General features: G+C 40.8%; 1 protein-coding gene across 4 annotated transcripts in view; it reads left to right on the top strand.

Annotated features, from left to right (window-relative positions):
• Positions 1-12,281, top strand: part of LOC139566191 (glutaminase kidney isoform, mitochondrial-like) — a 24,508-nt gene extending 12,227 nt beyond the window's left edge. For 2 of the 4 annotated variants that reach the window (XM_071387209.1, XM_071387208.1), the window contains exons 8-17: positions 1,480-1,512; positions 1,625-1,683; positions 2,187-2,253; positions 2,388-2,438; positions 4,643-4,819; positions 5,132-5,263; positions 5,370-5,462; positions 5,680-5,741; positions 5,971-6,111; positions 10,148-12,281. In XM_071387209.1, the coding sequence (XP_071243310.1) occupies positions 1,480-1,512; positions 1,625-1,683; positions 2,187-2,253; positions 2,388-2,438; positions 4,643-4,819; positions 5,132-5,263; positions 5,370-5,462; positions 5,680-5,741; positions 5,971-6,111; positions 10,148-10,304 (972 nt within the window). In that variant the 3' untranslated portion in view covers positions 10,305-12,281. Of the gene's footprint in view, positions 1-579; positions 604-764; positions 933-1,479; positions 1,513-1,624; positions 1,684-2,186; positions 2,254-2,387; positions 2,439-4,642; positions 4,820-5,131; positions 5,264-5,369; positions 5,463-5,679; positions 5,742-5,970; positions 6,112-10,147 lie in introns of those variants that run through there. The other 2 variants (XM_071387210.1, XM_071387212.1) reach the window with 2 other exon arrangements.
• Positions 12,282-12,292: the final 11 nt, after the last annotated feature.

Here is a 12,292-nt window from a genome sequence, read left to right as displayed (position 1 = left end):
GATCCAGTTTGCTACAGCAGGAAAATAATCCTGCAGCAACAGGAAATGTGAATTAGTATGTGAATAATAACTAATGGACATTTTTTGTAGGGGTTGATATATTTATTGTTAGGGCAAATCAAGTCTTGACATTTTAAAGTGGAAATTATAAACTTTAGAAGCCTTTTTAAACTTTTAATACACTACAAGTTTGCATTTTTCCTGCAGTGAGTGATACAATTAAGATCCTACATCTGTAGCCTATCAGTAATTTGGTTATTTGGATGGCAGCCTTTTGACTTGACAGGGTAATGATGTGGTATCTTTCTGCTTAAATCTTCATTATAACCTTAAACCAATCACTGTAAAGGTTGCTAATGGTGGGCTCAATAATCAATCCACTGATTGGATGCCCCCACATTCTAATTCTAATCTAATGTATGCAGTAATATAGACCAGATCTGTCTCTCAAAATGTGGTTCCCGTATGGTAAATCTGGGACTAAACTATGGGAACGTTGTAATGTATTTTTGAAGCCTCGTTTGTGGTTTATTTGTTGTTGCATATTTTACAGCATTAAGATCTGTGGGAAATTATGACCACTGCCACAGGTCAATGACGTTGGTAATTTTTTTACTTAAATTATTCTCCCCATTGAACAACATCTGGATTTGTTATAATATGCTACAGTTGTAGTAGTTGCTATTTGTCACCTGGATTTTACAAACGGTTTACAAAATAAAGGCAAAAAAAATGTTTTTCAAAATCATGATAGTACAAACATACCATTGTTTTTAGATTATTGATTAGTTGTGTTATTTTTTAAATGTATTTAACTTTTTTTTTGCACTATTTGTATTATTAGAGTTAAATGTAATGTTTCGTTTCTGTAGTACCTCCTCTCCTCAGCTCACACTACATATCCCAGAAGTCATTGTGTTCTACAATATTAAGTGAGGACTTCACTAATTAATCTGCACATATAGATCCATAACCTTCTACAACACACAGTCACTAGCATACATCACTAACTTTCAACAGACACTCAGACCCCTACAGTACAAAGGCTACTTACACGACTACAGATTAAGTTCACATATACCTGTCTATGCAGATATAAGGAATTGCATTTACCTGTGGTGTGTTTTATCTCCAGTCTGATAGAATGGCCTACACATTGTTTTGCTGATTGTCTTTTGGTAGATTATTTTCTCATTTGAAAACCCGTGACTCTTTGATTAGTGATTCATTTCATCTCCAATTAGCTTAGTTGCCAAGAAATCCTAAATATTCGTAATATTAGGACTAAACTTATTTCTTTAGGGCACATACTTTTTTTGTAATGATTATTGCTAGATTTTGTAATGATATTGGTAATTTGGAATTGAATTTGTCATAAGGTAGTCCCATTAGCTAGGCAATATACAATTTCCTGTATATCTAATTTGATATACAGTATGTAGTCATTCATACTGATGTGATCTTCTGTTTCTCTTTTAGCAAGGGGCAAGCAATGCTGAGAAATTTGATTATGTAAGTAACGCTACCCAGTTCTTTTATGTTTAGCCCTACGCTGCGCTGAATATTTGGGATTATCTTTGTAATGATGGGTGTACTTTGTGACCTTTTGGACTTTGTATTGCAGGTCATGAACTTCATGAACAAGCTGGCAGGAAACGAGTATGTGGGTTTCAGCAATGCCACGTGAGTTCTCAAGAGGAAGAACTGGGGTTGTGGTTTGGTTCAGCACCTTGGCTCACCACCATTGGCCAGGTGCCATGCCTTAGTATTCATCGGTGTTGTTTTCATCACTAGCATTTTTAGTATGATAATCAGTTTCAAATCAGTACTTTATTCTGCTTTAGAATAACACCACGAAAACAACAACCATAGAGATAAATCTTGATCTGAACAACATCAAAAACCATAGCTGCGGGAGGTAGGGGTGCTGGGGGTGCTGCAGCACCACCTAAAAAAACAAAATATAAAAATAGATGTTTTTTAAAAATGTTATACACTTCACAAAATTGCACTGGGCCTTTACTAGTCCTGTATTAGCAGACCGATATAGCCGTCATTTTTTTCCCGCCCCTAATCCACTTCCTGCGGCTATGTCTACAACACAAAAAGCTTTACTGGTTTTTCCAACTTGGAATTTTACTTAGTTGAAACAGGACTCAGAATGTTCCTGCTCTCTCTGCACCCAGATTCCAGTCAGAGAGGGAGTCTGGAGACCGTAACTTTGCTATCGGCTACTACCTGAAGGAAAAGAAGGTTGGTGACAGCTGAAACAAGCACACACATTTTACATCAATCAAGTGTACCTTTTCTAGATCACTTAGACATTTTTAAATAGGCATTTACAAGGCGTTGTCTGACTGTCAAATCAAACCACTGTTTCTTTCTAGTGCTTTCCAGAGGGGACAGACATGACCTCCATTTTAGACCTCTACTTCCAGGTGAGTATTTGTATTTGGCAGCAGCTACTCCTCCTGGGGTCCAAACACATTAAGGCAGTGGTTACCAAAATTATTACAGTCCCGTACCCCTTCAAACATTCAACCTCCAGCTGCGTACCCCCTCTAGCACCAGGGTCAGCGCACTCTCAAATGTTGTTTTTTGCCATCATTGTAAGCCTGCCTGCCACACACACACTATACGATACATTTATTAAACATAAGATTGAGTGTGAGTTTTTGTCACAACCCGGCTCGTGGGAAGTGGCAAAGAGCTCTTATAGGACCAGGGCACAAATAATAATCAATTATTTTGCTCTTTATTTAACCATCTTACATATAAAACCTTATTTGTTCATCGAAAATTGTGAATAACTCACCACAGGTTAATGAGAAGGGTGCGCTTGAAAGGATGCACATAACTCTGCAATGTTAGGTTGTATTGGAGAGAGTCTGTCTTAAATCATTTTCCACACACAGTCTGTGCCTGTATTTAGTTTTCATGCTAGTGAGGGACATTTGCAAAGGACATCAGTGTCTTAACAGTGCGATTTGCCAAGGCAGGATACTCTGAGTGCAGCCCAATCCAGAATCTGTGGCTTCTGATTAAATTACATTTTCTCAGAACCGCTTCTTGCAATTTCGATGAGGCTCTCTTGTTCAGATATCGGTACGTGCACTGGAGGCAGGGTCATCCGTTTCGGGAAAGTACGTGCGTAATTGCGCACCCAACTCACTCAGGTGCTTCGCTATATCACATTTGACATTGTCCGTAAGCTTGAGTTCATTTGCACACAGAAAACCATACAATGATGGAAAGACCTGTGTGTTGTCCTTGTTAATGCAGACAGAGAAGAGCTCCAACTTCTTAATCATATCCTCAATTTTGTCCCGCACATTGAATATAGTTGTATGGCAGAGTCCCTGTAATCCTAGATTCAGATCATTCAGGCGAGAAAAAACATCCCCCAGATCGGCCAGGTGTGTGAGAAACTCATGCAAGCGGTCAGACAAGAGAAAATGATGGTCAGTAAAGAAAACTTTAAGCTCGTCTCTCAATTTAAAAAAAAAACGTGTCGATACTTTGCCCCTTGATAACCAGTGCACTTCTGTATGTTATAAAAGCGTTACATGGTCGCAGCCCATATCATTGCATAGTGTGTGCGCGCACGCGTGTCTCTTCACAGTCCCTGCTGTTCCATAAGGTGTTTTTTTAAAATGTTTTTTAAATCTGATTCTACTGGTTGCATCAGTTACCTGATGTGGAATAGGGTTCCATGTAGTCATTCTCTTATGTAGTACTGTGCGCCTCCCATAGTCTGTTCTGGACTTGGGGACTGTGAAGAGACCTCTGGTGGCATGTCTTGTGGGCTATGCATGGGAGTCCGAGCTGTGTGCCAGTATTTTAAACAGACACCTCGGTACCTTCAGCTTGTCAACACTTCTTACAAAAACAAGTAGTGATGAAGTCAGTCTCTCCACCACTTTGAGCCATGAGAGATTTACATGCATATTATTGTTGTTAGCTCTCTGTGCACATTTAAAAGGCCAGCTGTGCTGCCCTGTTCTGAGCCAATTGTAATTTTCTTAAATCCCACGTGGCACCTGACCACACTACTGAACAGTAGTCTAGGTGCAACAAAACTAGGGCCTGTAGGACCTGCCTTGTTGATAGTGTTGTTAAAAAGGCAGAGCAGTGTTTTATTATGGACAGACTTCTCCCAATTTAGCTGCTGTAGTCATCAACATGTTTTGACCATGACAGTTTACAATCCAGGATTACTCCAAGCAGTTTAGTCACCTCAACCTGCTCAATTTCCACATAATTTATTACAAGATTTAGTTGAGGTTTAGGGTTTAGTGAATGATTTGTCCCAAATACAGTGCTTTTAGTTTTTGAAATATTTAACACTAACTTATTCCTTGCCAGCCATTCTGAAACTAGCTGCAGCTCTTAAGTGTTGCAGTGATTTCACTCACTTTAGTAGCTGACGTGTATAATGTTGAGTCATCCACATACATAGACACACTGGCTGTGACGACAGTATGTATACATGGTGAATTGGTGTGGGCATCGAGTGAGCATTTTTTTTTTTTTTAAGCTGTATCATTTCAATGGGCTTAGTGGAGAAACATCCTGTTTGTTTTCCTCTCTCCGTCAGCTGTTATTCCCGATGGTATATTAAACGTTTTCTATTCTTCTCTAGCTGTGCTCCATCGAGGTGACCTGTGAAAGCGCTAGCGTCATGGCGGCCACCCTGGCCAATGGCGGCTTCTGTCCAATCACAGGCGAGCGCGTGCTGGGCCCAGAGGCGGTACGGAACACCCTGAGCCTCATGCACTCATGCGGCATGTACGACTTCTCGGGACAGTTCGCTTTCCACGTGAGTCTCCAAGTTCCTTCCCTCAATACTTGTGTTTGTTGATTTGACAGGGATCATGTACAACAGACAATTTCTAGTCCCCTAATTTTCCTAGTCCCCCCCCCTAGTTTAGCATGGTTTCCTACGGTCTGTTTGGCCTGCTGTTCTTTGGAGACACAGTGGGAACAACGACAATCTACCACCATTTAAGCATTACACGTTACACCTGCAGTAGATCTTCCACTCCATGATGTTTGTCCATCCACTGCTGTTCATTTCTGCTGATATGTTTTGACACTGTTGTCTGCACTCTTCCTCTATGCTGTCTGGCAGGTTGGACTTCCAGCTAAGTCAGGTGTGGCAGGGGGCATCCTGCTGGTGGTGCCCAACGTCATGGGTATCATGTGCTGGTCCCCGCCACTGGACAAGCTGGGTAACAGTGTACGAGGAATCCAGTTCTGCACGGTACGAGAAACTGACCGTTTTCACTCTGTTGTCTCTCTGTCAGTGATCTAATTGATTGATGATTAGAAAACCAGCAGAAAGCCTGACAGGGATTGCTCTGTTCCAGGATCTGGTGTCCCTTTGCAACTTCCACAACTACGACAACCTGAAGCACTTTGTCAAGAAGCTGGATCCTCGCAGGGAGGGCGGAGACCAGAGGGTGAGTCGAGTTTAACTGGGAGCCTCTCTCTCCTTCTCCTCTCTTTTTCTACTTCCCTACGTTCACCAAGGTGCCTTCATGTACATGTAGTCGACATGTTCCCATGAAAAAGCTGCCGTTGGACTGAGTGTTTTTTAAAGCAACAGTGCCACCCACTGGAAGATACTGATAGTGCTAAAGGGGTTGACATGCAAACTGCCTCTCTGTTGTCTTTCAGGTGAAGTCGGTCATCAATCTTCTCTTTGCTGCGTACACTGGCGATGTGTCTGCACTGAGGAGGTACACAGCACTGCATCCTCTCCATGTTGGCCAATAAGGCCTTGAAAATAAGCTATGAAAGGAAATATGTCCTGTTTTAACATCTTTGGAGAGTAAATTCCAAATCTGTCGCTGTGTCAGAGACCTTGTAATGTTTCCCTGTGTGTCTACATGGGGACTAGAGGTGGTGTGTGTGCTATTTTGGCTGCTGTACTGTACTCATCACTGTCCTTCTGTGGAATGTGTCCAGGTTTGCTCTGTCTTCCATGGACATGGAGCAGAGGGACTACGACTCCAGGACGGCCCTCCATGTGGCTGCAGCAGAAGGGCATGTAGAGGTGGTCAAGTTCCTGTTGGAGGCATGCAGGGTCAACCCTGTTCCCAAAGACAGGTGAGCGTAGATTCCAATGGCCTCAAAGAACACCCAGTGTCTGTCAATGTAGCTAAGATCCAATGTCTCCAATGGACAAGAAGACGTATGTTCACCCAGTGTCTGTCTGTCTAACCAGTTTTCCATCCCACTTTTTTATGAGAGTAAAGTACATGTTGGATAAGAAATGTCACGACAGGCCAAATGAAAACAGCAAATTTGTCAGTAAACTTTCCATATTTCGAAAAACCAAATACGCTAGACATGATAGGATATTTTTGTCTGTAAAATGTATTATGCAAGAAATGGTGATGGAAGCACTTACATGCGCAAATAACCATCATATCAAAGTAAACTTGGAGTCGCACAATGATATGTTGTGTGGTCCTCCCACCACAACTTGGGAATGCATGCAGTTTATTAGGCTGCAGGTGAAATAAGTTGAACTTCACAGGGTGGTAAAAGTGCATGGTGATGAGCTTAACCTACAGTTGAAGTCGGAAGTTTACATACACTTAGGTTGGAGTCATTAAAATTTGTTTTTCAACCACTCCACAAATTTCTTGTTAACAAACTATAGTTTTGGCAAGTCGTTTAGGACATCTACTTTGTGCATGACAGGTCATTTTTCCAATAATTGTTTACAGACAGATTATTTCACTTATAATTCACTGTATAAAAATTCCAGTGGGTCAGAAGTTAATATACACTAAGTTGACTGTGCCTTTAAACAGCTTGGAAAATTCCAGAAAATGATGTCATGGCTTTAGAAGCTTCTGATAGGCTAATTGACATCATTTGAGTCAATTGGAGGTGTACCTGTGGATGTATTTCAAGGCCTACCTTCAAACTCAGTGCCTCGTTGCTTGACATCATCGGAAAATAAAAATAAATCAGCCAAGACCTCAGGGGAAAAAATTGTAGAGCTCCACAAGTCTGGTTCATCCTTGGGAGCAATTTCCAAACGCCTGAAGGTACCACGTTCATCTGTACAAACAATAGTACGTAAGTATAAACACCATGGGACCACGCAGCCGTCACACCGCTCAGGAACGAGACGCGTTCTGTCTCCTAGAGATGAGTGTACTTTGGTGCGAAAATTGCAAATCAATCCCAGAACAACAGCAAAGGACCTTATGAAGATGCAGGAGGAAACGGGTACAAAAGTATCTATAACCACAGTAAAACGAGTCCTATATCGACATAACCTGAAAGGCCGCTCAGCAAGGAAGAAGCCACTGCTCCAAAACCGCCATAAAAAAAATCCAGACTACGGTTTGCAACTGCGGATGGGGACAAAGATCGTACTTTTTGGAGAAATGTCGTCTGGTCTGATGAAACAAAAATAGAACTGTTTGGCCATAATGACCATCCTTAAGTCTGGAGGGAAAAGGGGGAGACTTGCAAGCCGAAGAACACAATCCCAACCGTGAAGCACGGGGTGGCAGCATCATGTTGTGGGGTGCTTTGCTGAAGGAGGGACTTGTGCACTTCACAAAAAAGATGGAAACATGAGGATGGAAAATTATGTGGATATATTGAAGCAACATCTCAAGACATCAGTCAGGTAGTTAAAGCTTGGTCGCAAATGGGTCTGCCAAATGGACAATGACTCCAAGCAAACTTCCAAAGTTGTGGCAAAATGGCTTAAGGACAACAAAGTCAAGGTATTGGAGTGGCCATCACAAAGCCCTGACCTCAATCCTATAGCAAATTTGTGGGCAGAACTGAAAAAGTATGTGCAAGCACCAACTCTGTTAGGAGGAATGGGCCACAATTCAGCCAACTTATTGTGGGAAGCTTGTGAAAGGCTACCTGAAACGTTGACCCAAGTTAAACAATTTAATGGCAACGCTACCAAATACTAATTGAGTGTATGTAAACTTCTGACCCACTGGGAATGTGATGAAAGAAATAAAAGCTGAAAAAAATTATTCTCTAACTATTATTCTGACATTTCACATTCTTAAAATAAAGTGGTGATCCTAACTGACCTAAGACAGGGAATTTTTGCAAGGATTAAATGTCAGGAATTGTGAAAAACTGAGTTTAAATCTATTTGGCTAAGGTGTATGTACACTTCCGACTTCAACTGTACATGTAGTCGTGGCCAAAAGTTTTGAGAATGACACAAATATTAATTTTCACTAAGTCTGCTGCCTCAGTGTCTTTAGATATTTTTGTCAGATGTTACTATGGAATACTGAAGTATAATTACAAGCATTTCATAAGTGTCAAAGGCTTTTATTGACAATTACATGAAGTTGATGCAAAGAGTCAATATTTGCAGTGTTGTCCCTTCTTTTTCAAGACCTCAAATCCGCCCTGGCATGCTGTCAATTAACATCTGGGCCACATCCTGACTGATGGCAGCCCATTCTTGCATAATCAATGCTTGGAGTTTGTCAGAATTTGTGGGTTTTTGTTTGTCCACCCACCTCTTGAGGATTGACCACAAGTTCTCAATGGGATTAAGGTCTGGGGAGTTACCTGGCCATGGACCCAAAATATCGATGTTTTGTTCCCCGAGCCACTTAGTTATCACTTTTGCCTTATGGCAAGGTGCTCCATCATGCTGGAAAAGGCATTGTTCGTCACCAAACTGTTCCTGGATGGTTGGGAGAAGTTGCTTTCGGAGGATGTGTTGGTACCATTCTTTATTCATGGCTGTGTTCTTAGGCAAAATTGTGAGTGAGCCCACTCCCTTGCCTGAGAAGCAACCCCACACATGAATGGTCTCAGGATGCTTTACTGTTGGCATGACACCGGACTGATGGTAGCGCTCACCTTGTCTTCTCCGGACAAGCTTTTTTCCAGATGCCCCAAACAATCAGAAAGGGGATTCATCAGAGAAAATGACTTTACCCCAGTCCTCAGCAGTCCAATCCCTGTACCTTTTGCAGAATATTAGTCTGTCCCTGATGTTTTTCCTGGAGAGAAGTGGCTTCTTTGCTGCCCTTCTTGTGACACCAGGCCATCCTCCAAAATTCTTCGCCTCACTGTGCGTGCAGATGCACTCACCTGCCTGCTGCCATTCCTGAGCAAGATCTGTACTGGTGATGCCCCGATCCCGCAGCTGAATCAACTTTAGGAGACGGTCCTGGCGTTTGCTGGACTTTCTTGGGCGCCCTGAAGCCTTCTTGACAACAATTGAACCGCTCTCCTTGATGTTCTTGATGATCCGATAAATGGTTGATTTAGGTGCTATCTTACTGGCAGCAATATCCTTGCCTGTGAAGTAATTTTTGTGCAAAGCAATGATAACGGCACGTGTTTCCTTGCAGGTAACCATGGTTGACAGAGGAAGAACAATGATTCCAGGCACCACCCTCCTTTTGAAGCTTCCAGTCTGTTATTCAAACTCAATCAGCATGACAGAGTGATCTCCAGTCTTGTCCTCGTCAACACTCACAGCTGTGTTAACGAGAGAATCACTGACATGTCAGCTGGTCCTTTTGTGGCAGGGCTGAAATGCAGTGGAAATGTTTTTGGGGGATTCAGTTAATTTGCATGGCAAAGAGGGACTTTGCAATTCATCTGATCACTCTTCATAACATTCTGGAGTATATGCAAATTGCCATCATACAAACTGAGGCAGCAGACTTTGTGAAAATGTATATTTGTGTCATTCTCAAAACTTTTGTCTACGACTGTATATATTACCTCAATTACCTTTATTATTATTTTTATTATTTTTTTGTATTTTTCTTAACTGCATTGTTGGTTAAGGGCTTGTAAGTAAGCATTTCACTGTAAAGTCTACACCTGTAGTATTCAGCGCATGTGACAAACTGAATTTGTATTTTTTATTCGGTACATGGGAATTTAACAACAAAAGTTATTTTTATGTCCACTACGTCATCATGCACAGCCTTTTATCTGCAACAAGTACATTTCATGGAAACACACCTCTGGTGGGAAAATGCACACATTTAATTTTTGCAGATTTGAGAATATTCGTGTGAAAATCTGTCGCCAATTGGATGGAAACTTAGCTAATGTAAAACGTGTCCATTTAAGAGCAGTGTTTACAATGTCTCTCGTCTGCTCCATCAAGGTGGGGTAACACACCGATGGAAGAGGCAGTGCACTTTGGACACCACGACGTTGTGACCATGCTCCAGGACTACAACAACAAGTACAGTCCACCGGGGGGCGCCACTGAGGACAAAGAGAAGGAGATATCAGAGAAGAACATTGACGGCCTACTATGAGCCAACTAATACTCTTATCTATCCATAGAAATAAAATAACTAGAACGGACATTCCCATTGAAATTATATATACGTGATCTGAGAGGCTTGGTCCTTTCCAGTCATTCTATTTCTATGGCCCCTTTAACTATCTGGAAGACTTACTGTAAGTGTGTGGTCCATTTGTCACGTCAGTGGTAGGTCACGTATACTGTTGATAATACTGTATTGTTGATTTTGTATAAAAGTATTGTATTTCTAGCGTTTAAAAAATATATATTGACCTTTGACTTTTCCCCAGATGTTTTTCGTTTTTTTGGTTGTTTCCTTTCGCGTCGCTTTTTTATGTCGTACTGCTCATTGCGCAACTCTCCCTCAGTGTGTGTCAGCACTATGTGGAATGTATTTTCTACATTTAAGTGCACAAAACATTTCTCTTTATGTACAACCTGAACGTATGCATAAGATAAATGTACACGTTATGTAACGTGTGTGTATATCCCTGAAATTAATATAATATCAGAGGTAGATGGATTCAGTGTAAATACTATTTAATCTGAAGTGAAATCAAGTGACTCTCACTGGCACAGCTTTTGAAGGAAATGGGTAAAGTACACACACTGTGCATTAGGCTTAAGTGTGACTATTTTGGAGGCAGAATGTGTTACATAAACTATTCCACATGTTCACAGATCTAGGTAGCCTGGTTGCGCTGTATATGGCACTGGCTATACAGGCCAGACAGATCTGGGACCAGGCTATCTATGGTTTAAGACCTCTGGTCTTTTGATTTAGGCCTAGTAGCTCCATATGAATTGAAAGTATGGCATTATGTGGAGTGAGTTTAGTTTTGTTGGTTTGCTATTTGATAGCTAGACATTTTTGCACCTTTTTCTCCAAAATAACAAAATCTTTTTTTTATTGATTGTTCTAGAATCTTGTTTTAATTTTGAGTAGAAAGAGGGTTATTTGTTTAAGTGTCAGCCAAAGATTTTCTGTACGTTTGCTCCACCTGATAAGTCTAGTCGGCGACTTCAAAAAAGAGCATATTATACGTGAGCCGCCTCAGGAGCAATACAATACAATTCAACCAGCAGCCATGTGCTCTTTACAGACAGGTTTCCCACCTATGCTAAGTCAAATTTTAGGGCATAAACATAAAACATTGATTTATCACTTCATGGATACAGCAGTGTCAATGGTGTTACTATTATGCCTTGTCACACAAGTTTATTTGTCAGATATTTGGTTTTACATGGATTTTATCTTCAGTTATAGACATTACACTTTTAATGAATGTTTTTAGTTCGGAACAACTCCACAATGGTGGACTTTAAATCTTGCCGTACTCACCCAAATGCATCTTTTGGGTAGAGATAAAATAGTTATCCTCATGGGCCTATATGAAAGCAGAACACTAAGACGATTCTACACACAACTAATTGATCACTTTTTATGCAGAGATACGCATATTGATTGTTTAACTGTTTAGAGTGTAAAAGTAAAATAAACGTATACGCCTATACTTAAAGTCAGGTTGTTTTGGTGAGAACTAGTGTGTGTGTGTATTTGTTTGTGTTATTGACTATGGGAGGGACAGCGACTACAAATCTGGTAATGACAGAGGACATTGATGGCAATCTCAAGCCCTAAACTATTATGCTAAAAGTACCTAAGGCAACATACTTGTGATTTGATGAATGAATATATTTTGATTGAATAACTCATCTCAAGTGTTGCTTTCATTGGATTTGACTTGACTTTGTCTCTCCAGTCCCTGTTGCACAAGAAGCCTCGTACGTTTGAGTGTTTATTGTTCCCCTGTGTAGGTGCAGGTCAACTTCAACATTAGCTAATTATTTTGAATGTACCACAGGTGTATACTGATGTCATCAGTTTGTTTTCATTCAAGTATATCTACTTTAGCTGTGTGTTGCAGGCAATGGAGATATATTTATTTCAATGATCAAACAATAAATAAAGATAACTTTAAATATGGATATCTCCCT

The sequence above is a fragment of the Salvelinus alpinus genome, chromosome 38 (assembly GCF_045679555.1).
Source record: "Salvelinus alpinus chromosome 38, SLU_Salpinus.1, whole genome shotgun sequence".
In the NCBI taxonomy this organism is placed as follows: Eukaryota; Metazoa; Chordata; class Actinopteri; order Salmoniformes; family Salmonidae; genus Salvelinus; species Salvelinus alpinus.
The sequence above is the reverse complement of the archived record's forward strand: the minus strand, read 5'-3'. Positions and strand labels throughout refer to the sequence as shown.